Source organism: Capra hircus, chromosome 25 (assembly GCF_001704415.2).
Source record: "Capra hircus breed San Clemente chromosome 25, ASM170441v1, whole genome shotgun sequence".
Taxonomy (NCBI): Eukaryota; Metazoa; Chordata; class Mammalia; order Artiodactyla; family Bovidae; genus Capra; species Capra hircus.
Window position 1 is genome coordinate 19,686,267 of NC_030832.1, and position 27,611 is coordinate 19,713,877.

Genomic DNA, 27,611 nt, shown 5'->3' on the forward strand with positions numbered 1-27,611 from the left:
TAAGCACTTCTGTGTATCACACATTGTTCTAAGCTTTTTATAATATTAAACTCATTTAATCTGCAGTAGCCTGTAAGATCAGAGAAGGCAATGGCACCCGACTCCAGTACTCTTGCCTAGAGAAGCCCATGGATGGAGGAGCCTGGTGGGCTGCAGTCCATGGGGTCACTAAGAGTCAGACACGACTGAGCGACTTCACTTTCACTTTTCACTTTCATGCATTGGAGAAGGAAATGGCAACTCACTCCGTTGTTCTTGCCTGGAGAATCCCAGGGACAGGGGAGCCTGGTGGGCTGCTGTCTATGGGGTTGCACAGAGTCAGACATGACTGAAGTGACTTAGCAGTAGCAGCAGCAGCCTGTAAGATAGGTACTCTTTATCATCTCCATTTTACAGATGAAGAAAGTGAGATAGAGAGGATAAGTTACTTGTCCGAAGCTGCAGAGCTAGTAAGTGACAGTACCCCAAACAGACTTACTATGGCTTACTATGCTATTAGCCAGTATCCTGTGCTGCCCTTCACTGGCCCTCATGTTAAATAAGGATAGCTTTCAAACAGCTTAACAAGTTATTCTGCATTATCTGATGAACTTATGTTTAGTAGCAATAATATAACTAAGTGAAAGGAAAGAATCTGGTGTTTACTGTAACCTCTTATCACACAGTCAAGATTCTGTCTATCATCTGTAGTTAATTCATAGTGTGAAGTTTGGGTATTTGAGAAAAATGCAGCATAGTTTTTCATGACACTTTACCAGAGTGGGAAGGCATAAGAAGAATAGTATTTGTTTTGTTTTCGTATTTTTTATCTCCCCTTGTGGCTTGCAGGATCTTAGATCCCTGGCCAGAGATTAAACCCAGGCCACAGCAGTGAAACCTCCAAGTCATAACCACTGGACCACCAGAGGATTCCCAGAAGAACAATATTTGGACTAGATCTCCCATGATATTTGTATTGGATTGGCCAAAAAGCTCATTGTTCATTTGTGTTTTCCCATAAGATGTTATAAATAAATTGTATTGAATTCTCTGATGTTGGCTGTGGTCATTGGTGGGTAGCATAGTATTTGGTAACTGACAAAAAAGAATCCACTTCATGGCTCACAGCCTTGTCATGGTGAAGGGCCTTGCATAGCTCAGTGAAGCTATGAGCCTTGCCCTGCAGGGCCACCCAAGACATACAGGCCATAGTAAAGAGTTCTGACAAAAAATGTGGTCCACTGGAGAAGGAAATGACAACCCACTCCAGTGTTCTTGCCATGGGAACCCCGTGAATAGTAAAAAGAGGCAAAAAAATACGACACTGGAAAATGTGCCCCCCACTCCCGACTCAGGTTGGAAAGTGTCCAGTGTGCTACTGGGGAAGAGTGGAGGGCAATTTCTAAGAGCTCCAGTAAGAATGAAACAGCTGGGCCAAAGCAGGAATGATGCTCAGTTGTGGATGTATCGGGTGGTGAAACTAAAGTCCAGTGCTGTAAAGAACAGTATTGCATTGGAATCTGGACTGTTAGGTACATGAATCAAGGTAAATTGGACATGGTCAAGCAGGAAATGGCAAGAGTGAGAACACATTGCTTATAGCAAACAACCCTTTCCAGCAACATAAGAGTTGACCCAACACATGGACATCACCAGATGGTCAGTACCAAAATCAGATTGATTATATTCTTTACAGCCAAAGATGGAGAAGTGCTATACAGTCAGCAACAATAAGACCTGGTGCTGACTGTGGCTCAGATCAAGAGCTCCTTTTTGCAAAATTCAAACTTAAATTGAAGAAAGCAGGGAAAACTACCAGGCCATTCAGGTATGACCTAAATCAAATCCCTCATGATTATACTGTGAAGGCGACAAATAGATTCAAGGGATTAGACCTGGTAGAGTGCCTGAAGATCTATGAACAGAGGTTTGTAACATTGTACAGGAGGCAGTGACCAAAACCATCCCAAAGAAAAAGAAATGCAGGAAGTCAAAGTGGTTGTCTGAGGAGGCTTTACGAATTGCTGAAAAAAGAGAAGCAAAAGGCAAAGGAGAAAGGGGAAGATACACCCCACTGAATGCAGAATTCCAGAGAACAGCAAGGAGATATAAGAAGGCTTTCTTAATTGAACAATGAAAGAAACAGAGGAAACAATAAAATGAGAAAGACTAGAGATCTCTTGAAAATGAGAGATACCAATGGAACATTTCAGGAAAGGATGGGCATGATAAAGGACAGAAACGGTAAAGACCTAACAGAAGCAGAAAAGATTAACAAGAGTTGGCAATAATACACAGAAGAACAATACAAAACAGGTCTTAATGACTCGGATGGCCAAGATGGTGTGCTTACTCACTTAGAGCCGGACATCCTGTCATGTGAAGTCAAGTGGGCCTTAGGAAGCATCACTATGAACAAAGCTAATGGGGGTGATGGAATTCCAGCTGAGCTACTTAAACTCCTAAAGATAATGCTGCTAAGGTGCTGCATTTAACACGTCAGCAAATTTGGAACTCAGCCGTGGCCAGGATTGGAGGTCAGTTTTCATTCCAGTCCCAAAGAAGGGCAGTGCCAAAGAATATTCAAACTACCATACAATGATACTTATTTCACATGCTAACTAGGTTATACTCAAAACCCTTCAAGGTAGGTTTCAATAGTATGTGAACCAAGAACTTCCAGATACATACAAGCTATGTTTCAAAAAGGCTGAAGAACTAGAGATCCAGTTGCCAACATTCATTGGATTATGGACAAAGCAAAGGAATTCCAGAGAAAAAATCTGCTTCACTGACTACACTAAAACCTTTAACTGTGTGGATCACAACAAACTGGAAAATTCCTAGATGGGAGTACCAGACCACCTTACCTGTCTCCTGAGAAACCTGTATGTGGGTCAAGAAGCAGCAGTTAGAATGGACTGGTTCACAATTGGGAAAAGAGTATGAGAAGGCTGTATATTGTCACCCTGTTTACTTACATACAGAGTGTGTGTATGCTAAGTCACTTCAGTCATGTCCGACTCTGTGATCCTGTGGACTGTAGCCCACCAGGCTTCTCTGACCATGGAGTTCTCTGGGCAAGAATACTGGAGTGAGTTGCCATGCCCTCCTCCAGGGGATCTTTCAGACCCAGGGATCGAACCTGCATCTCTTATGTCTCCTGCATTGGCAGGCAGGTTCTTTACTGGGAAGCCCTACATGCAGAGTACATTATGCAAAATGCTGAACTGAGTGAATTACAAGCTGGAATCAAGACTGCTGGGAGAAATGATCAACAACTCCGATACACAGATGATATCACTTCAGTGGCAGAAAGTGAAGAGGAACTAAAGAGCCTCTTGACAAGGGTGAAAGAGAAGAGTGAAAAAGCTGGCTTGAAATTCAACATTCAAAAACACTGAGATAACTATATCATTCTACTTAACCCCCCATATTGCATGTAATTATTTTATATTCTTAGGTTAATCATGTTTCCATTATAGCTTGTAATTGTAATTCAGTTCCTTTTAGTTGCTCAGTCATGTCTGACTCTTTGGGACCCCATGGACTGCAGCACCCCAGGCCTCCCTGTCCATCACCAACTCCCAGAGTTTACTCAGACTCATCTCCACTGAGTTGGTGATACGATCCACCCGTCTCATCCTCTGTTGTCCCCTTCTCCTCCCACCTTCAGTCTTTCCCAGTGTCAGGGTCTTTTCCAGTGAGTCACTTCTTTGCATCAGGTGGCCAAAGTATTGGAGCTTCAGCTTCAGCATCAGTCCTTCCAATGAATATTCAGGACTGATTTCCTTTAGGATGGACTGATTGGATCTCCTTGCAGTCCAAAGGACTCTCAAGAGTCTTCTCCAACACCACAGTTCAAAAGCATCAATTCTTCGGCGCTCAGATTTCTTTATAGTCCAACTCTCACATCCATACCTGACTACTGGAAAAAGGATAGCTTTGACTATATGGACCTTTGTTGGCAAAGCAATGTCTCTACTTTTCAACCTGCTATCTAGGTTGGTCATAACTTTTTTCCAAGTAGCAAGCATCTTTTAAATTCATGGCTGCAATCACCATCTGCAGTGATTTTGGAGCCCAAAAAAATGAAGTCTGTCACTGTTTCCATTGTTTCCCCATCTATTTGCCATAAAGTGATGGGACCAGATGCCATGATCTCAGTTTTCTGAATGTTGTTTTAAGTCAACTTTTTCACTCTCCTCTTTCACTTTCATCAAGAGGCTTCACTTTATGCCATAAGGGTGGTGTCATCTACATGTCTGAGGTTATTGGTATTTCTCCCAGCAGTCTTGATTCCAACTTGTGCTTCATCCTGCCCAGCGTTTCCCTTGATGTACTCTGCATATAAGTTAAATAAGCAGGGTGACAGTATACAGCTTTGACGTATTTCTTTTCCTATTTGGAACCAGTCTGTTGTTCCATGTCCAGTTCTAACTGTTGCTTCCTGACCTGCATACAGATTTCTCAAGAGGTAGGTCAGCTGGTCTAGTATTCCCATCTCTTGAAGATTTTTCTACAGTTTGTTGTGATCCACACAGTCAAAAGCTTTGGCATAGTCAGTAAAGCAGAAATAGATGTTTTTCTGGAACTCTCTTGCTTTTTCCATGATCCAGCAGATGTTGGCAATTTGATCTCTGGTTCCTCTGCCTTTTCTAAAACCTTGAACATCTGGAAGTTCATGGTTCACGTATTGCTGAAGCCTGGCTTGGAGACTTTTAAACATTACTAGCGTGTGAGATGAGTGCAGTTGTGCGGTAGTTTGAGCATTCTTTGACATTGCCTTTCTTTGGGATTGAAATGAAAACTGACCTTTTCCAGTCCTGTGGCCACTCCTGAGTTTTCTAAATTTGCTGGCATATTGAGTGCAGCACTTTCGCAGCATCATCTTTCAGGATTTTAAATAGCTCAACTGGAATTTCATCACCTCCGCTAGTTTTGTTTGTAGTGATGCTTCCTGCCTGAGGCCCACTTGATTTCTCATTCCAGGATGTCTGGTTGTATGTGAGTGAACACACCATCATGATTATCTGGGTCGTGAAGATCTTTTTTGTACAGTTCTTCTTGATATTCTTCTGTTAGGTCCATACCATTTCTGTCCTTTATTGTGCCCACCTTTGCATGAAATTTTCCCTTGGTATCTCTAATTTTCTTCAAGAGATCTCTAGTCTTTCCCATTCTATTGTTTTCCTCTATTTCGTTGCACTGATCACTGAGGAAGGCTTTCTTATCTCTCCTTGCTATTCTTTGGAACTCTGCATTCAAGTGGGTATATCTTTCCTTTTCTCCTTTGCCTTCACTTCTCTTCTTTTCACAGCTATTGGTAAGGGCTCCTCAGACAGCCATTTTGCCTTTTTGCATTTCTTTTCTTGCGGATGGTCTTCATCCCTGCCTCCTGTACAATGTCACGAACCTCCATCCATAGTTCTTCAGGCACTCTGTCTATCAGATCTAATCTCTTGAATCTATTTGTCACTTCCACTGTATAATTGTAAGGGATTTGATTTAGGTCATGCATGTCTAATGGTTTTCCCTACTTTCTTCAATTTAAGTCTGAATTTGGCAATAAGGAGTTCATGATCTGAGCCACAATCAGCTCCCTGTCTTGTTTTTGCTGACTGTATAGAGCTTCTCCATCTTTGGCTGCAAAGAATATAATCAATCTGATTTTGGTATTAACCATCTGGTGATGTCCATGTATAGAGTCTTCTCTTGTGTTGTTGGAAGAGGATGTTCGCTATGACCAGTGCGTTCTCTTGGCAAACTCTTGTTAGCCTTTGCCCTGCATCATTCTGTACTCCAAGGCCAAATTTTCTTGTTCCTCCAGGTGTTTCTTGACTTCCTACTTTTGCATTGCAGTCCCCTGTAATAAAATGGATATCTTTTTGGGTGTTAGTTCTAGAAGGTTTTGTACATCTTCACAGAACCATTCAACTTCAGCTTCTTTAGCATTACTGGTCTGGGCATAGACTTGAATTACTGTGATACTGAATGGTTTGCCTTGGAAACAAACAGAGATCATTCTGTCGTTTTTGAGATTGCATCCAAGTACTGCATTTCAGACTCTTCTGTTGACTATGATGGCTGCTCCATTTGTTCTAACGGATTCTTGCCCACAGTAGTAGATATAATGGTCATCTGAGTTAAATTCACCCATTCCAGTCCATTTTAGTTCACTGATTCCTAAAATGTCAACATTCAATCTTGCCATCTCCTGTTTGACCACTTCAATTTGCCTTGATTCATGGACCTGACGTTCCAGGTTCCTTTGCAATATTGCTCTTTACAGCATAGGACTTTACTTCCATCACCAGTCACATCCACAGCTGGGTGGTGTTTTTGCTTTGGCTCCATCTCTTCTTTCTTTCTGGAGTTATTTCTCCAGTGATCTCCAGGAGCATATTGGGCACCTACCGACCTGTGGAGTTATCTTTCAATGTCCTATCTTTTTGCCTTTTCATACTGTTCATGGGGTTCTCAAGGCAAGAATACTGAGTTGGTTTGCCATTCCCTTCTCCAGTGGACCACATTTTGTCAGAACTCTCCACTATGACCAGTCCATCTTGGGTGGCCCTACACGACATGGCTCATAGTTTCATTGAGCTAGACCAAGTTGTGGTCCATGTGATCAGATTGGTTAGTTTTCTGTGATTATGGAAATTGTAATTATCTTTTATTTTTTGTGTGGCTATTGATTGTGACAACTGATAAACATCTTTTACTATTGTGATAACATAAGTATTGTTCACTTAATACCGCTGTATCGTGATTCTTCAACATAGTAGAATTATATATCACTAAAACTTCCTTTAATAGAAAAACTTGTTATCACCATTTAAAATCCAGATGCATAACAGAATTATCTTGAAATTTTTTGAAAAATACAGATGCCTCCAGGTATGTTTCTAATGAGCAGCCATGTTTAAAAACAACTAGACTATATGATGATCTTTTATTTTTATCTAATTTGTTTCACTTTTCCTATTTTACATTGTGTTCTCATTTGTTTTCAAATCTCTCCATATCTTTATTTTTGTTCTTTCTCAAGCCTAGTAGAAAAGCTTGTGTGTGTGTGTGTATAATATGTATAGCATATATTTTGCAACGTTTATGAAATTTTGCTTAGCTAACAAATTTTATGACATTTTGATTCCACTTTTTTGACTTAGTGTGAATAGAATGCTAGATTTCTAATATATGTTCACTCAAAATTTTGATGTAGTTCCATGTATTTTAGTATCTAGTATTACTGCTAAAAATCTAGAGAATTTATAATCTTAGTGATTTTAAAAAATGGAATGAGGCTTGAAACTTCTAATGCAATTCTGAGAATATAGAGAAATACTATGTTATAAAAAAGAAAAGTAGTTAACAGGTGATATAGTATTACTAACTAAAGTACAAGTTTTGTTCAAATTTCACAAAATATTATGCTCATTTCCATTACTTGTTTTCATACCGTATTCAAGACTCCATATTATATTTAATTGCATTGAGCAGTTTCAGCTACATGCAGCAAATTCTGATAAATTCTCTTCATTTTTATTCTTTTACAGATATTTCCTAATTTTCCTTATTATCACTTCTTAGAAACACCCGTTACTTAAATTGGATATTTAATTTCCAAATGCATGGGATATTGTTTAAATTATTTTTAATATTAATTTCTCATTTTGATACTAATTTCTCATTTAAATGCTTTCTTCTCTGCAATTACCTTCTGGTTTTTTCAGTCTAAATTAAGGCTTTGAATAACTAAGTCAAAAATTCTCTTGGTAAATGTCACATTGACTTGAAAATATGTGGGTTATTTTCAAATATCTTTTGATATTGATCTCTAACATAATTCCATGATGATAAGAGAACTGGCTCTATGATTTCAGTATCTTTCTCAGTTCAGTTCAGTTGCTCAGTTATGTCCGACTTTTTGCAATCCCATGAACTGCAGCAAAACAGGCTTCCCTGTCCGTCACCAACTCCCAGAGCTTGTTCAAACTCATGTCCATCAAGTCGGTGGTGTCATCAGCCATCTTACCCTCTGTCATCCCCTTCTCCTCCTGCCTTCAGTCTTTCCCAGCATCAGTCTTTGCCAATGAGCCAGTTCTTCACATCAGGTGGAACTGATTGGAGAATTCCAATACTTCAGAGCTTCAGCTTCAGCATCAGTCCTTCCAATGAATATTCAGGACTGATTTCCTTTAGGATGGACTGGTTGGATCTCCTTGCAGTCCAAGGGACTCTCAAGAGTCTTCTCCAACACCACAGTTCAAAAGCATCAATTCTTCAGCACTCAGCTTTCTTTATGGTCCAACTCTCACATCCATACATGACTACTGAAAAAACCATAGCTTTGACTATATGGACCTTTGTCGGCCAGGTAGTGTCTCTGCTTTTTAATATGTTCTCTGGGTTTGTCATAGCTTTTCTTCCACGGAGCAAGCATCTTTTACTTTCATGGCTGCAGTCACCATCTGCTGTGATTTTGAAGCCCAAGAAAATGAAGTCTGTCACTGTTTCCATTGTTTCCTCATCTATTTGCCATGAAGTGGTGGGACCAGATGCCATAATCTTAGTTTTTTGAATGTTGAGTTTTAAGCCAACTTTTTTACTCTCCTCTTTCACCTTCATCAAGAGGCTCTATAGTTCCTCTTTGCTTTCTGCCATAAGGGTAGTGTCATCTGCATATTTGAGGTTATTGATATTTCTTCCGGCAATCTTAATTCCAGCTTGTGCTTCATCCAGCCTGGCATTTTGCATGATGTACTCTTCATATAGGTTAAATCAGTAGGGTGACAATATACAGCCTTGACATACTCCTTTCCCAGTCAGTACCTTTAGACCATGAAATTTTTGCACCTTGTTTTATGTCCCTGGATATGATCCAGTGTCTCCTAGTTTACAGTCTGTGGGTACTTGAGTAGAATGTGTATCCTGCTGTTGTGCGAAGATTGTATAAGTGTTAATTATGTTGAATTGGTTCACAGTGCTTTTCACATCAACTGTATCCTTCTACTTCTCTGTATATTGCTTCTATTAATTTTTGAGAGTTTGTTATTGAAATTCCAACTAAAAATCTTAATTTATCTACTTAAAAGCAATTGTAATATATAGTGGAACTATATGTAACCTTGTTCTGTATCTTCCAAGTCTCCTATAAATGTATTATCATACTTTCATAATTTAAAAAGATTAAAATAAAACTAAGATCATAGCATCTGGTCCCACCATATCATGGCAATTAGAAGGGGAGAAAGTGGAAACTGACCAATTTTCTTTTCCTGGGCTCCAAAATCACTGCAGACAGTGACTGCAGCCATGAAATTAAAAGATGCTTGCTCCTTGCAAGGAAAACTGTGACCAACCTAGAAAGCATATTAAAAAGCAGAGACATCACTTTGCCAACAAAGGTCCATATAGTCAAAGCTATGATTTTTCCAGTAGTCGTGTATGGTTGTGAGAATTAGACCGTAAAGAAGGCTGAGTGCCAAAGAATTGATGTTTTTGAATTGTGATGCTGTAGAAGACTCTTGGGACTCCTTTGGCCTGCAAGGAGATCCAACCAGTCCATCCTAAAGGAAATCAGTCCTTAATATTCGTTGAAAGGACTAATGCTGAAGCTGAAGCTCCAATACTTTGGCCACCTGATGCGACAAGCTGACTCACTGGAAAAGACTCTGATACTGAGAAAGATTGAAGGCAAAAGGAAAAGGGGGCAGCAGAGGATGAGATAGTTAGATAGCTTCACTGCCTCAATGGACATGAATTTGAGCAAACTCCAGAAGATAGTAGAATCAGGGGCATGGCATGCTATAGTCCACTGAGTCGCAAAGAGTCAGACGTGACTTAGTGACTCAACAACAACAAAAGTGAATAGTTATTGGATCCTGAAAATAAAAATTTGTCTGCCCTCTGCATTTCTTAAATTTAAAAAGATTTTTGGTTAGTGTTTAAAAAATGTTATGATAGACGTATTTCAGGTTCTTAATAACCAAATATGTCTAGTGGCTAATATATTGGTTCAGGTTCAAGCTGACCAAGATGTCATTTTCATAATAAAATCTTCAATCTTGTTGAATGAACCTAGGTTGTCAGTAGTAATTTGTTTTGATTTGTTTAATTCTTTTATTTGGGGCCTTGTGAAGAAAAACTTAAGTTTAGAAAAGTCCAGACAGCTCTGTTATCACCACGTGAAAAGTAGAAAGGTCAGGGATGTGGAATTTGAATGCACAGGAGAACTAAAAGGACACGACCCCTGTTGAGGACTTTATTTTTCTATTTTTAATGGACTCTGGTTAACATAACTCCTGTGCCTTTTTTTTTTTAAACTTTGATTTAATTCTCATTTGGTAGTTATGTTCTGTAAAGTCACTCCAAATGCTGGATTAGTGAATAGTGGATCACTGTCCCCTAAGGGTTAGGTTACTGTGAGCCTGTGGTCACATTTCATCAACCAGTCAATTCATTACCTAGTTTCGTGTTTCTGTTTAAAGACACCTTGCTGCCGCTAAGTCGCTTTAGTCGTGTCCGACTCTGTGCGACCCCATAGACAGCCACCCACCAGGCTCCCCCATCCCTGGGATTCTCCAGGCAAGAACACTGGAGTAGGTTGCCATTTCCTTCTCCAATACATGAAAGGGAAAAGTGAAAGTGAAGTTGCTCAGTTGTGTCCGACTCTTCAAGACCCCATGGACTGCAGCCCACCAGGCTCCCCTGTCCCTGGGGTTTTCCAGGCAAGAGTACTGGAGTGGGGTGCCATCGCCTTCTCCAAAAGACTTGTTAAGGATTCAATAAATCAATGATATATTAATATACAAATATTATACACTACTGCTGCTGCTAAGTCGCTTCAGTCGTGTCCGACTCTGTGCGACCCCATAGACAACAGCCCACTGGGCTCCTCTGTCCCTGGGATTCTCCAGGCAAGAATACTGGAGTGGGTTGCCATTTCCTCCTCCAATGCATGGAAGTAAAAAGTGAAAGTGAAGTCGCTCAGTCGTGCTCAACTCTTAGCAACCCCCAGGGACTGCAGCCTACCAGGCTGCTCCATCCATGGCATTTTCCAGGCAAGAGTACTGGAGGGGGTTGCCATTGCCTTCTCCATACACTACTAATAATATATAATAATATGGTGCCAACAGCACTATAACTCATGTCTGAACAGAGTGTATCTGACACATGTTTTTTCTCTGAAAGTCACACCACAGCCTTCCTTAGGAACACTTAGGAACACTTAGCCTTGCTTAGGAACACTAGGCAGCACTTGGGCATTATACTTGGGGGCCATTTTAAACAGCCAATTCTGGACTTCCCTGGGGGTCTAGTGGTTAGGACTGCAGTTCCAATGTAGGGGATGCCAATTTGGTCCCTGGTCAAGGAACTAAGACCCTATGTGCCCTGAAGCACAGCCAAAAAAATTAAAAAGTGAACAGTAAAATCGCCAATAAACACCTCACAAATGTAAAATCATAGCATAAAGAGACCATGGAAAGGACACTTGTTTTCCATATGAGAGCTGAAACAAGGCAGAGCATCACCTAGTTTGACTTCAACTGAAAATGTGTATGTCAGGTGACTCAGCTTTTTGCCATCCTGCACACATGCTGTTTTCTTTGGATGCCCACTAAAGTGCCTCTCAACTGTTGATGTGAAGGTTACAAATAAATTTTAATGAGTGAGCATATTTGCAAGTATGAAATCCACAAATAATGAGGATCAACTGTATGTGAATGCATTTTAAATTTTAAGATGAAAACTAAGAAAATTCCCTGGCAGTCCAATGGTTAGGACTCGGCTCTTTCACTGCTGGGGCCCACATTCAGTCCCTGAAGAGAGGAACTAAAATCCTGCAAACCATGCAGCGTGGCCAGAAAAAAAAGAAAATACAGGTTTTCTTGCTCATATCTAACTTTCCCACCCCGCCCCACTCCATCTTTCCTTTCCAGAAGTAAGAGTGGTTACTCAGTTTCCTATGCGTCTACGTATATGTGTACTTACAGAAATATGCATTTTAAATAAATGAATCTCATGATACGTATTGTTCTATGGTTTGCTTTTTTCTCGTGATGTCTTAAGAAATCTTTCCACATTAGTATGCACAGAATTATCTCATTCATTTCAGTATTCTACAGTGTGTGTCTGTACCTTTTTCTTGATAGATGCGGAATTTTCTCTGGATTACATATGTAAAAATGAAACTGCTGGGTAAAAGGCAGCTTTGCTTAAAATTCTGCTAGAAAGGCAATTGTATCAGTTGGGTCCTCTGGGAAGCTGACGGCTGAGACGGAATTAGAACTGCAAATAGTATTTGAGAATTGTGCTTGTGAAAAACAAGGGAACAGACACGAAAGGTGAGAGACAGTGGTCAGAGCATGATACAGATCTGTCAGAGTCCGCCAACTCAGTGGGACACTCTGAAGTAAAGATTACCTTTTAGAGGAATAGTGCTGTGTTGGACAGAAATGGCTAGGCCCTCGAACTCCTTCATGCTCCGCATTGACCAGAGGCTTCTGAGAAAAAAAACGGCTTGTTGAAAAATGAGGTAACTCTTAAAAAGTACTAACAGCTGTAGGCTAACTGCATTTTGGAGTTAAACTTCAAGGTGTTTTCAAGGGAAATCTGAGCAGTGTATTTCCAAGGCTGCTACTGCTGTACAATTATAGCATTTTGTTGTTGTTTATTCACTCAGTCGCGTCCAACTGTTTTGTGACCCCATGGACTGTAGCCTGCCAGGCTCCTCTGCCCATGGGATTTCCCAGGCAAGAATAATAGAGTGGATTGCCATTTCCTTCTCCAGGGGTCTTCTTGACCCAGGGATCGAACTCACATCTCCTGCATTGACAGGCGGAGTCTACTGCTGAGCCACCTGGGAAGCCCTATAATATAGCATAATGGATAACAGTCTAGAACAAACTTCCTATGTTCCACATCTTTGTGTATGATTTTACACAACATCTCTGTGGCTCAGTTTTTTCATCTATAAGCTAGAGAAATAATAGTACTTACCTCATAGTATTATAGGGACTCAGATCTGGTGGCTCAGATGGTAAAGTATCTGCCTGCAATACGGGAGACCCGGATTCTATCCTTGGGTTAGGAAAATACCCTGGAGAAGGGAATGGCTACTCACTCCAATATCCTTACCTGGAGAATTCCATGGACAGAGGTTATAGTCCATGGGGTTGCAAAGAGTCAGACACAACTAAGCAACACACACATAGTATCATAAAGAGATGAAACAAGCTAGTTTATCTTAAGCCCTTAGAATAGTACCTGGGACATTACTACATAAGCATTAACTGATGTGGTTGCTGTTATTATTTCAAATTGGTCTCCCAAAAGACTGTACCAATTTTCTTCCCACCATCCCAACAGTGTGTAAAATAGTATTCACTTCCCCATACCTTTTCCAGTACTGGATAATACAAATTTTCTTAGTTTTTACCAATTTAATGGCCAAAACATGGTATTTTATCTTAATTTGTATTTGTTTTTTATGAAATTGAGCTTTTTTTCTAGCCACGCTGAAGTCATGTGGGATCTTAGTTCCCTGACCAGGGATAAAACCTAGGCCCTTGGCAGTGAAAACTCGGAGTTCCAACCAACGGACTGCCAGGGAATTCCCTGAACATCTTTTCATCTTATTGGCCACGCTTCTGTTTGTATACTTGAAGTATTTAACTTTTCCTCATTGATTGCTGGTACTTTTTCATATATTCCAAATATTAAACTGTCATATAGTTGAAAATATTTTCTCCCAGCCTCATTTTGGTTTTTCAGATTTATTTTTCATTATTATTTATGGTTTCTTTTGTCATAAAGAAGTTTAAAAGTTTTTTGAAATATTTATTTATTTGGTTGTGTCAGGTCTTAGTTGTGTCACGTGGTATCTTTCTTTATTTTTTTTTAATTTTTTAATTTTTTTTTTATTTTTTAAATTTTAAAATCTTTAATTCTTACATGCGTTCCCAAACATGAACCCCCCTCCCACCTCCCTCCCCACAACATCTCTCTGGGTCATCCCCATGCACCAGCCCCAAGCATGCTGCACCCTACGTCAGACATGGACTGGCAATTCAATTCTTACATGACAGTATACATGTTAGAATTCCCATTCTCCCAAATCATCCCACCCTCTCCCTCTCCCTCTGAGTCCAATAGTCCGTTATACACATCTGTGTCTTTTTTCCTGTCTTGCATACAGGGTCGTCATTGCCATCTTCCTAAATTCCATATATATGTGTTAGTATACTGTATTGGTGTTTTTCTTTCTGGCTTACTTCACTCTGTGTAATTGGCTCCAGTTTCATCCATCTCATCAGAACTGATTCAAATGAATTCTTTTTAACGGCTGAGTAATACTGCATTGTGTATATGTATCTTTCATTGATGGCGAACAGACTCTCTAGTTGTGGCGCTCGGGTTCAGTAGTTGCCACACGCAGGCTTGTTTGCTCTGCAGCATGTAGAATCTTGGTTCCATGACCAGGGATCAAACCTGTGTCATCTACGTTGCAAAGCAAATTGTTAACCATTGCACCACCGTGGTGGGGGAAGTCCCTAAAGTTTTGTTTATCTTTTTTCTTTATGAGCTGATGGTTTTGTGTCTTTTTTTTTTTTAAGTCTTCAGGGTTGTAGTTTTGGGGTTTGTTTCTTTTTTTATATTTAGCTATATATAACATTTTGAATTTATTTTTATCCATAATTTTAAATATTTAGCTTTATGTTTTCCCCCAGTAATGGGCATTGCCCCAGTGCTATTCATTGATGGGCACTTTTTTTTTCCCTGATATTTTGAAATGCCACCTTTACTGTATTCTAAATTCTTGTATGTATTAGATCGGAAGATACGGATATATTTTTGAAGGTCTTGATATGTGTTGCCAAATTGCCCTGAAGAATACGTTTAGAAATTTGTCTTATTGAAGAATATCTTACTTCACCTCCTCAACTTGGTGTTTCGTGTTTTTTTTTAATATTTTTTATTTTTGCTGTAGCCAAAAAATAGAAATATTGTTTTGGTCTGCATTTCTTTGGTTACTGGAAAGCATGAACTTTAAAGTATATATACTTTAGATATCCTGTATGCCATCTTATATGAATTGCTTATTCATATCCTTTGTCCATTTTTCAATTTTGATGTTCGATTTCATATTAATTTGAAAGGACTCGCTATATATAAAGAATATTACCCCTTCATATGTATTACACAGTGGTTATTGTTTACTTTTAAATTACAATCGTGATCTTTTTCTTTATAGAGTCTGATTTTGCGTATATAGTTGAAGAGTCTTCCCCATTCCTAAGACCACACAGTCAACTAGTATATTTTCCTTTTTTAAAAAATACTTTTATTTATTTGTTTCTTTTTGGTTGTGCTGGGTCTTTGCTGCTGTGCGGGCATTTCTCTAGTTGTGATGAGCAAGGACTACTGTTTGTTGTGGTTCCTCCTCATTGCTGTGGCTTTTCTTGTTGAATGCAGATTCTAGGATACGTGGGCTTCAGAAGTTGCAGCATGTGGGCTCAGGAGTTGTGGCTCTTGGGCTCCAGAGTACAGGCTCAATAGTTGTGGCACACAGGCTTAGTTTCTCCGGGACACATGGGATCTTCCTGAACCAGGGATTGAACTCATGTCTCTTACATTGGCAGGTGGATGCTTCACCACTAAGCCACCAGGGAAGCCCCTATTTTTTTTCTTTTCATTTTATGGTTTTAATTTCTATATTTCTGCTATCTTATTTTGATACAGGGTATTAACAGGGATCTATCTTAATTCTTTTCTAATTAGAAAATTATTTTTTAACTTTCTAAAAAGTTCTAATTCTTAATCCATTATTTCTATTGATTTCTAATGCCATCATATATACATTTGATCTGTTGAGGTTATTTGATTCTGTTTTATTGATTTATTGATTGAGGTTGTTTACATCTGTTTTGTGGCCAGAGAGTTTGCTTTGGAAAGAAAGCACTCTGGAAGTATTTTCAAACACTTTAATTTTGGAAGTTAAAAGGAAATCCTCTCTTAAGCTAGAGTAAGTAAAGTGAATTGACTTGGGTTCTGCTTGTGTTCCTCTACTCTGCCTTGTGGTCTTTAAATAGCATACTTCGCTATATCTCTAGCACCAGAGGCTTTATGTGGTGATTTAAAATATTAAACTCCAAAAGAAAATAATTCCAGGATTTAAGAAACACTATTCTTGCCAAGTGTAATTGATCGTTACTCTTTAGGTCTGATCATCTCTTTGACAAGAAGCAAGTTTTGAAGGTAAACCTATCTCTAGGAAAAAGCAGGAGTTCTCAGGATATCTCAGGTAAAATCTGTAGCTCAAATCACAGATAAATAGCTGATTTCTTTAATATTTAAAGAGCTCTTATACTTCAGTAAGGGAAATGCAGTAGTTCCTGCCTTTTCTCCCCTATGAGGGGGTATGTTCCAAGACCCCCAGTAAATGCTGGAAACTGCAGGTAGTACTCAACCCTCTATACTATGTTTTTCCCTATACAAAAATACCTATGATAAAGTTTTTGTAAATAAGGCAGAGTAAGAGCTTAAAAACAAGAACTAAAAGAGAACAATTATAACAATATATTGAATAAAAGTTATGTGAATGTGATCTCTGTCTTTAACTTCAACACTGCCAGAAATGTGGCAGTGGATTCTTCATTTGCAGATACAACTTCTTTAATAGTTTGTATATTCTTCCATCCAGACCTATTCCTGAAGCTATGTAGTCATCCTTTACTGGCAGTAAATGGCTTGGTATCATTTGTTTTAGGGACTCCTTTGCTGATGTTTTCCTATAGACTCTATGCTTTCTGATGTAACACATTGCCATCAATTGGCATGTCTTCCACCTACACGTTGAATGCCTTTTCCATCTTAGCTAAGTACTTAACACATTGTGGCCATAACTTACGCAGCTTGGGGTACAACAGCAAAAATAGCATGAATTTCTTTTTCCATCTTCACAGTTCACAGATAGAAGATTCATTTGTACTATAGATCTTAGCAATCTCGGCATACAACTGTTTTTCTTACTGAAAACTGTCACCTTTCACGTAAAATAAGTTCTTTATGGTTTCACTTTGGCATAGCCTAATTGCCAGCGTCACTAGTCTTGTACTTTGGGGCTATTATTAAGTAAAATAAGGGTTCCTGAACAGAAGCACTGGGATACCTCAAGAGTCTGTTGGATAACTTACATGACCAAAAATCCTAAAGGAAATCAACCCTGAATATTCATTGGAAGGACTGATGCTGATGCAGAAGCTCCAGTACTTTGGCTACTCCAGTACTTTTGCTACCTGATGCAAAGAGCCGTCTCATTGGAAAATACCCTGATGCTGGCAAAGTAGGAAAACGGGACAACAGAGGATGAGGCGGTTGGATGGCATCATCGACTTACTGGACATGAGTTTGAGCAAGCTCTGGGAGATGGTGAAGGACAGGGAAGCCTAGCATGTTGCAGTCCATGGAGTCACAAAGAGTTAGACATGACTTAGTGACTGAACAACAAGTGACTAACAGGCGGTAGCCCACACAGTGTGTACCCACTGGACAACGGGATGATTCGTGTCCTAGGTGGGCCAGAGACAGATGGCATGAGATTTCATCATGCTACTCAAAACAGCTCACAATTTAAAACTAATTATTTCATTTTGTTGTTCAGTCGCTCAGTCGTGTTTGACTCTTTGTGACCCCCCAAAATTTGAACAGTTTTATTTAGTTTAGAATCATTTACTTCTGGAATTTTCCATTTAATATTTTTGGACTGCGATCGACTGCAGGTAACAAACTGGAAAACAAAACTGTGGTTAAGGGGGGAATATTGTATTCTAGCACACACATAACAGGTCTCAGAAGGGGGACAGAGAAGGAACTTTAAGAATATTTGAAGAAATAATGACCAAAATCTCTCCAGGTTTAATGGAAAAACTTTAATCTCCACATTGAAGAATCTCAACAAATTCCAAGCAGGATAGACTCAAAGTAATTCACACCTAGCTACATCGTAGTCAAACAATCCAAAGACATGAAGAGCATCTTGAAAACAGCAGGGGAAAAGTGAATCCTCATGTACAAGGGATCCTCAAAACCATTAGCAACTGACTTCTCATCAGAAATCATGAGGCCAGAGAGCAGTGGGATGACACATTCAAAACGCTACAAGAAACAGACTGTCAACTAAAAATTCTGCAAAACTATCCTTCAGAAACAAAGGAGAAATCAAGATATTCTTAAAAAAATAAAAACTGAGAAAATTCATCACAGACAGACTTGTCCTGTAAGAAATACTGAGGGGAGTTTTCTTCAAATTGAAATAAAAGGGCATGAGGCACTGTTTTGAATCCACTTGAAGAAATCCACCAGTAAAAGTAACTACAGAAGTAAAAGTAAAAGTCAGTATAAATGTCTTTTTGCTAGTAATCCTTTCCTCTTCAAAAGGCTTATTTATTTATTTAGGCTGCGCTGGGTCTTTATTGCTTTGTGTGGGCCTTCTTCAGTTGCAGCAAGTGGGGGCTGTTCTCTAGGTGCAGTGCGCAGGCTTTGCATTGCAGTCGCTTCTCTTGTGGAGCACAGGCTCTAGGCTCTTGGACTTCAGTAGTTGTGGTGCACAAGCTTAGTTGCTCAGCAGCATGTGGGATTTTCCTGGACCAGGGATTGAACCTGTGTCCCCTGCATTGGCAGGCAGATTCTTTTACCACTGAGCTAACTGGGAAGTCCTCTTTTTCTCTTTAAAATGGGGTAATAATTATGAAACTGTGTTGATGGGCTTACAATGTATAAAGATGTAATTTACATGGTAATAAGTACAAAAGAAAGGGAGGTAATAGAGGGATATTGGGGCGAAAATTTTGGTATACTGTTGAAATTAAGTTGGTTAATCTGTTGGTAAATCTAATCTGTTTGAGATAAAATCCATCATTTTAAAGTGTACAATTCAGTGATTTTTAGTATATTCATAACGCTGTGCAGTCATTGCCAATATCTAGTTTCAGAGTATTTGCATCAGCCCAGGAAAAAGAAACCCCGAACTTTCCAATTTCTCCTACCCTAGCCCCTGGCAGCAACTAATCTCTGTCTCTGTGGATTTACCTATTTATTATATTTCATATGCATGGAATAATATACCATATAGCCTTTGGTATTCATGGGGTCACAAAGAGTCGGACACGACTGAGCGACTGAACTAAACTGACTGATAGCCTTTTGTGTCTGGCTTTTTTGTTGTTGTTTACTTAACATAGGGTTCATACATGTTGCTTGTGTTAGTACTTTTTAAAAAAATTTCTGAATAATATTCTATGGATTTTGTCTATCAGTTGGTGGACATTTGGGTTGTTTCCACTTTCCTTGTTATTATGAATAATGCTTTGGATATTCATATACAAGTTTTTGTGTAAATGTATGTATTCTAACTCCCGAGAACACTGTAATACACTTCAATTCTGACAGTAGCCACCTAGAGTTAGCACAGATCCCACACATTAAGGGCTCTGTCTTCCACAAGATTGCCCCTAATTCAGACAGTGCCACAAGTTTGGGGTGAGGGGGTATTTCTGACCTACTGGCTATAAATTTAGGATTTCCCTCAAGTTCAATAAAGAAACAGTTATGATGCTATGACTGGGGTCATGAAAGCATAGAGGAGCGATGCACCCGGAGTGGGAATGTATGAGCTTGTCGAGGAAGCCTTCCCAGAAGTGACTTATAAACTGTGACTGGGATTTGGAATTGTAGGTAGTAACCGTTTGAAAGAGTAGTTTAAGCAGAGGGAACAGCATATATGAAAGCCTGGTGTGCTCATGCTTGTTAGAGATGATTTAAGAATTAACTTAAGAACTTGAACACCAAATATGAAGAAAAAGGAAAAAAGAAGCAATATCATCCAGACTTTTGTAAGCGACTTGGACTTAATCGAGGAAACTATGTGTAGAAGAAAAACAGGATCCAGCAAAGATCCCTAAGAAACACCATGGCTGAGAAAAAAAGTGCCTGCGAAAAAAGAGAACGAAAAACCAGAGAGGCAGGAGGAAAATAAATAGAATATGGAGCCACTAAAACCAGAGGAAACGAAGTTATATCAGATGCTGCTAAAATATTAAGAAAAGACTTAGAAATATCTATCAAAGTCAGCAGAGTAGATGAATGAGCCTGGCAAGAGCTGTGCCAGGGGGTGGTTGGGGTAAAAGCCAAGCTACAGTAGATTTAAGGGTGAACAAAACTCAGGGAAGTGGAGCCAGGAACTCTTGACCAGGCTCGGGGACAAAAGATGCTAGGCAGAGCAGACAGAAACACAGGCATGTTGAGATCAGAGGATGACTTGACATGATGGGGTGTTCTTGTTTTATAATAGGGGAGACTTAGGGGGCTTCTCTGGCTGTCCAGTGGTTAATACTCTCCATGTCTAATTCAAGGGCCATGGGTTTCATCCTTGGTCAGGGAATTAGGATCCCACACACCAGGTGGTGCAGCCAAACAATAAAAAGTAAACAGGTCTTAAAAAATAGGGGAGACTTTTGCAATCCAGAAGAGAAAGAAAATAATGTTAGGCAAGTTCCCAGAGAAAGTAAGAGAGAATAGGATCCAAAACAAAGGTAGAAAGATCAATAAGATGAAAGAACAAGTATATGCAGATAAATTTGTAAGTTTTGATGGTGAACAGTTAAGGAGTTGCTGTATGATGACCCCTATCTTTTCTGAAAAGTAACAGACAAAGGCATCTACTGAAGTGATAGGGGGTGGTGGATCGTTCTCATATTGAGTGCAGCGGACTTGAAATGGGCGCAGGAGAGAATGGGGAAGTGGTGAATTAGGGAAATCTAATTTGTTTCTGGATAATAATGGTCCTGAGATAGTGATGGTTTCTCGATAGGAACTTACAGTGGCACTCCTCTGCTCTGAGCGTCCGCATCGTGGAGGTAAGTGCAAGGGCAAAACTTACATTGAATCTGGGTTATGGTTTTTGCCAGGTGGGTGCAATGAAAGGATAGAAGTTAGGGGGTAATATGATGGATCAAGGACTCTAGGCTGGATAAGGGAAGAAGTGAAGAAGATAGCAGAGTGGTGGATGGTAAGAAAATAGCAGCCAGTGACAGGAAGTGCCAGGGAGGTATAAGAACAGGTGGAAGTAAGAGGAAGGGACACTTACTATAGCAGACACTGGTGACTGGCCTAATAAACCCAAATATTAATCCCATGGACGGAGGAGCCTGGTGGGCTGCAGTCCATGGGGTCGCTAGGAATTGGACACGACTGAGTGACTTCACTTTTACTTTTCACTTTCATGCACTGGAGAAGGAAATGGCAACTCTCTCCAGTATTCTTGCCTGGCAGGCTACTGTCCATGGGGCGGCAAAGAGTCGGACCCAACTTTGCAAGTAAACAACAACTTCTTAAGGTAGAAACCAGAAATCACAGCTGATAAAAAATAATCATTACTAGCAGTGCTTCTGGAGGAAAAAATTAAATAGGTGAAGTTTTTAAGTTACCTGTGAGCTATTATTTTCTGTGCTTGTGTCCCTACTCATTTAAAGTATGAGCTGCCAGGGTATGACTTACACAGGAAGGTGTATATCACTGCCCACACTGGGGCCCCTACCAGGCTTCTTCTCACCTGCCTCCAGATTCTCCTAAATTTCCTCAGCCAACCTGTCACTAAAACATAAAACTCTTAAGTTTCAGTTCGGTTGTCCCTTACTTAAACATATGCTCTTGAAAAGGGCAATATGTTAAGCCTTTATCAATCATTAAGACCCTTACGTTACTAGCAGGTAGCTTGCCACGATCAGATGTTTATATCCCCAGAGAGAAAGTAGAGTAAAAGATCCACCTCAGTGGTAGCAATTGGATGGGCCAGTTCCCAGTACCTTTCACTAACAAAGAGAGCCCATGAGATGAAGAGAACACAGGTAGGAAGAAAATTCAAGGGGAAGATGGAAGAGGACAATAGCAAACGTTAAATAACTTCACCGTTTTCTTCAAATTCAAACCTATATTGGAAAACCCAATCTATGGCCAGTTTATTGAGTAGTTACTGCACCCAGTTTGCTCTGACGGATTGGTGGATATGCATGCCTTAGTGCTTTACGACTCCTGTGTTTCAGATTTTCTGTTAACACCGCTTTTCCACGTGGTGATGACATGCCTTGTAATCATCCTCATTGTAGCAAACAACAGACGTGCTCAAACTGGCTGTGTTAAATCATTTCAGTAGTGTTTGGATCCATAGATGATGGATGTCAAAAGCCTCCTCAGTTAAGATTCCCCACTTCACAGGAAATTATTACTTCTTTTTCTGTGTTTTGATACACGGGTGAGATACTAAGAGGCCTATGGCATGCTATAGTTCCTGGTTTGATTTCCTTTTTCCTGATGTGTGCAAGTCTTTTATTTGGCTAGACTGGTTACCTAGGAAACAGCTGCAGGGTAAAGATGGATTGGCTGTTTGGGAAATGGAATTACAGACCCCTTCAAGAAACAGAAGACCTGTTGGATAAAGCAAAAAATTAGTGAATGGCTAAGTTTATGCTTAATTTAGTGTGCTTCAAGAAATCACACTGAGTTCTATAGAGAATTTACTTAATGCAGCGTGATTTTTAAATTTAGTTTATTTTTTAATTTCACCAAATGTTTGTTAATTCCTGCTTTGCACCCACTGCTGCAGGCCATTCTGAGGGCTTTCAGTGAAGTGAAACGTTCAGTTTCCTCATTTTCTGTTTGGGTCTAAAAGAAGCTACCTTAAAATCAAGTGCATGGGGCTTCCCTGGTGGCTCACTGATACAGAATCCTGCTAATGCAGGAGACACAGGTTCAATCCCTGATCTGGGAAGATTCACATGCCACGGAGCAACTAAGCCCATGCGCCATAACTATTGCTCCCGTGCTCTAGAGCCCAGGAGCCACAACTGCTGGAGCCTGCGTGCCCGCAACTACTGAAGCCAACTACTGAAGCCTGCGTGCCCGCAACTACTGAAGCCAACTACTGAAGCCTGCGTGCCCGCAACTACTGAAGCCAACTACTGAAGCCTGCGTGCCCTGAAGCCACCACAATGATGAAGCCTACACACTGCATCTAGAGAAAGGCCTACACAGCAATGAAGACCCAGCAAAGCCAAAAATAATAGATAAATAAAAAATTTATGTTTAAAAAATCAAGTGCACAATTACGTGATACAGTCTGTAAGTGTGTTCAGAGAATTTGGAGGATATAAAAGATTTTATCTAGTCAGTGTGAGTGGTGGATTTGAATCTGCAGGTAGGAGATAATACTTTGAGGTAAAAGATGAAATTTAAAGACCTGGTGAAAGTTCGGGTACTCACAGTACCTGAGTTTATAGCATTCTACAATAGCAGCACAGTTACCCTTGCAGTTCCCTACATCCAGACAGCTTATGGAAAATATGTAACTCTGATATAAATTATATTGCCCTAGAATCTTAGGAAAATGAATATTAGCAACAATGTTGACCAACCACTATTTGCACTAAGGCTTGCATAATTTAAGAAAAAAAAAATCTATTTTAACCGAAGTGTGACAGAGTATTAGTTTTATAATCTCAAACCACTATAGAAATGTGAGCACATAAGAGACACTCAATAAAATATTTGTGAGTTGATTTTTTTATATACAGTATATCTTCCTGTTAGTATTAGCTTTCTTTTCTTCCAGAACATAGCTGTTGAATATTTGGTCTTGATTTGTGGTGATAAGGCCTTTTGTAAATATAGGAGCATAACTCCTCTTTCAAAGCTGAACATCTGTCAGGTTATATCCATTTGATTTCTAGAAAGTATAGCTATCTCAGTGGACTCAATGGTCATGAGTTTGAGCAAGCTCTGGGAGTTGGTGATGGACAGGGAAGCCTGGCATGCTGCAGTTCATGGAGTCACAAAGAGTCGCACACGACTGAGCAACTGAACTGAACTGAAAGCTATAATTTTCATTTTCTTACTTGTTACCTCTGTATTCACTTGGTGTGGTGTGCCTCTCAGGAGAGGAGGAAAAAGCAGTCCTACTCAGAAAGCATAACAATCTACAGGCGCAGAAAATTAAATTTGAGTCCTCCTTGCCATGCCCATAAATGGAAAATAAGAGGGGCAACAAAAGGATACTCAAAAATATTTTGAAGGAGAGATGTATTGAACCTACAGCCTCAAATATTTACCAGCAAAGAATAATTCTCAAATTTAAATTTCACTGTGCTGGCTGTTTAGAGTTACCGATGAAAGTGTCTGTACCAATATTTAAGTAGTGAGGGAAGTTGTTACTGTAATCAGAATTCATAATATTGAATTTTTCCAGAGGGTCTTTTATTGCCTGTTGTCTATTCTCACAGTAATTAGAGCTTTTATAAATGAGATAGTGACTACAGAGGGTAATTTGTTAGAAGTTTTTTGCTGAGTGATCAGGAATGGTTTCCTGATAGAAGTACTTGAGCACTGCTGTGAATGCCTTCTTTATTTCCCAAATTACTATAAAATGGCTTATCATAATAAGACACACTCTCTCCCCCAAGTTTCCTTTTCAAGAAAACTTTTTAGTGATTCATTTTAAGAACAATTATGCAACTCCCTGGTACCTCTTCACCCCTGTTGTCGCCCCTTTTCTGGTCTGAAGCAATTACCAGGATACTAAAAAGGTTGGGCTTCCCTGGTGGCTCAGTGGTAAAGAATCCGCCTGCCTGCCAGAGCAGGAGACACAGGTTCAATCCGTGATCTAGGGGGTTAGTGATTGTCTGAAACTTTGAACTGAGCCTATGAACTCACTCCACTCCAAACAGCGGCTATAGGAGGCGGATAGTGTAGCATTACCATGAAGGCTTGCTCACTTTCTGCCCCTCTCCCCCCTCACCTCCTCCACCTTGCTGGAGATGATCCCATAATTATAACGCTCTTTGCACCTCTTCGGAGATCACAGGAAGCGCCTAATTATCAGATGATTTGAGAGAAAAAGTCCAGCCCATTTGAGTTATTGTCTTCCATTCTTGAAAAGTTACAGTCTTAGCCTTAGAGGAAAAAAAAAAGACCACAACTCAATTTTGAGAGCAGAGCTGTTTTTTTTTCTTTGTTTTCTTTAAACACATTGATTATTTCTAAAAATGTACTAATGGCAAAGGCAACTTGCAGGAAAGCAGCACCCATCCAACAGCGCCACATATACACGTATATATACAGCTCCAGCCCTGGTCTGTCTTCTCCCACTAAGGGCAGCTTCCCAAAATGCCTCACAAAGGAACTTGTTCATGGCACGTGCTGTGATTTTGAGGTTAACGTCTTTTTGTTGTAGCTGTTATTCATAGTGAGAAAATAAGACCAACAAAAGATGCAGAAATCTATTATGTTTTCAGTGGCTCCAGAAATTTCTTGTATTTTTGGCAGCTGTTTTCCCATTTTTAGTTGCTCTTAAAGGGAGAAGCAAGGAAGTTTTACTCAGAAGTAACATTTTAATTGTTCTTCTTAGTGGGGAAAAGGATAAAATAATTACTTTTTCATCTTCCTTGTGTAGATTTCTGTAAATTAATTTACCCCAAATTTGATAGAGGGGTTCCTTGGGTTTGACATGAGAACATGTTTGTTTAAAAATAGCACTTAATGTTTTACCAAAAAATGCTTTCATTTATTTAAATGGGAGAGAGGTGTTTTAAAAATTAGCACTGATGCCTCTATGATTTTTTGCTGAAGCATGCTAGTAATGATTTAGCAATGTGAGTACTTTTACATTGTACAAAAATTGTTGAACTTACCAAACAAGGTGAACTTACTAGTTTTTCTAGCATTTTCTTGAATTTCATGGAAAAATGCTTATATTGTAATATTCTTAGACCTTTTACATTTTAATAAAATAATTTGTATCTAGTATTTAATCCATTATTTAATTTTATCTACATATTACACTTAGAAATAGTTCAAGTTTGCCTTTAATTTTTTTTAAAAGTGTGTTTCTTCTCAGCCAAAACAATATACGGTGAGACTTAGATCTGGGAATAGAAAAGTTTCAATTATTTCTGCTAGAATGATAAGCCCAGCGAGAGCAGGAACCTCATCTCTCTTATTCACTTATTTCCCTGGAGCCTAGAACAGTGCTTGACTCAAGCACCCAGAAAAGTAATAAATGACTGAATGAATTGCCTTCTATGACTTGTGGGGTTTGTTTAAGTTTACTTTGCATGTTAAATGAAATATTTCTACGTAACAGACTACAGCAGAATGCTGCAGAGTAGGACCCAGTGGGATTAAGTGCTGGGATGACCCACTCAGAGAGAAATAAGATTTAAGGGGTGTTGGTAGGGACTATTCCCTGGGTGTGCCAAACCCACTAACATATTCCTGTGTTTTGCATCTCCCCAGGAGCACTCACTGTAGGCCTTGTGCGACAGTGTCAAACAATCCATGGGCGAGACCGGACATGCATCCCACCTCGGCTTCCCCCAGAGTGGGTCACCACACTGTTTTTTATCATCATGGGAATCATTTCATTGACTGTCACTTGTGGTTTGTTGGTGGCTTCCCACTGGCGAAGAGAAGCCACAAAATATGCTCGATGGATAGCATTCACTGGAAGTAAGTAACCTGTGCTAAGTAAATTTGTCTCGAAGGCACTCACACTGGTATTTTTATGAAGATATTCAAGTCTCAGTAATAAGGACTCTCTAATCATCAAAGAGCACCATTTGTGCACGGCCATCAGATAGACTCCACGCAGTCCCATCAGCTCTTCAGAATTCTCACCACAAGACCAGGACATCCAGACCTTAATTGCTTTGAATAAAGTGCTATTTTAATGAATTTTATTTTTGCTCACACCGTGACATAAGTTTTCCAGGCCTGTGACTCAGAGCTACCACTAACCTGAGTCTTTGCCTCTTCTTAAAGGTATTGGTATCTTCTGTCAAATAAATCTAGAAAAATATATACAGAAATATAAATTAGTTTAAGGTGGTGATTTGCTTTTTAATATCATTGATTTGAGTTTCTGCTGTAAGTTGTTGTGTGATCATTGAAAAATCAACACATTTAGCTAGCTAACAGTTGTTTGTCAACATTTCTTATGCCATTAAGCTATACCCAAGGGTATGATACATATATGACACATTCTCTTGTACTTTGCAAAATTGGTTTAATTTGAAAACACAACACAGGCTTTTCCCAAGCTAGAAACAACAAAAATGCACAAAGGAAAGATTCCTATAATTTTGCTTTCTTCCTTCTAAGGCAGTTTTATCCCCCAGGGGACATTTGTCAAAGTCTGTAAACATCTTAGATTGATAGATAGATTCCAACTAAGGGGATGCTACTGGCAGGTAGTGAGCAGAGTCCAAGGATGCTGCTAAGAAGTGTACAAATGCACAGAATAGCCCCCAAAACAAAGGCTTATCTGGCCCCAGATGCCAGTAGGGCCTGTTAAGAAACTCTGTACTAAAGAACAACGTAACTATACCTATGCCAAATAATACAGGATTTAATTTCTAATTCAGTATCTTATAATCATCTCAGGTTTTCTTAAGTTTTTTAAAAAATAAATATTATAGCACAGCTTACTTTCCTTGATATTGCCATGTAGGATTTATAGGGGCAGGCATAATCCCATGTATTCCTATTAATGTTAATACTCAATTTATTCTTAAAGATCA

The 27,611-nt window shown here is 39.5% G+C and overlaps 1 protein-coding gene across 1 annotated transcript in view; it reads left to right on the plus strand.

The window, feature by feature from the left end:
* Window positions 1-27,611, plus strand: part of C25H16orf52 (chromosome 25 C16orf52 homolog) — a 72,711-nt gene that overhangs the window by 40,764 nt on the left and 4,336 nt on the right. The window contains exon 2 of the mRNA XM_018040803.1: window positions 26,329-26,541. Coding sequence (XP_017896292.1) covers window positions 26,329-26,541 — 213 coding nt within the window. The remainder of the gene's footprint in view (window positions 1-26,328; window positions 26,542-27,611) is intronic.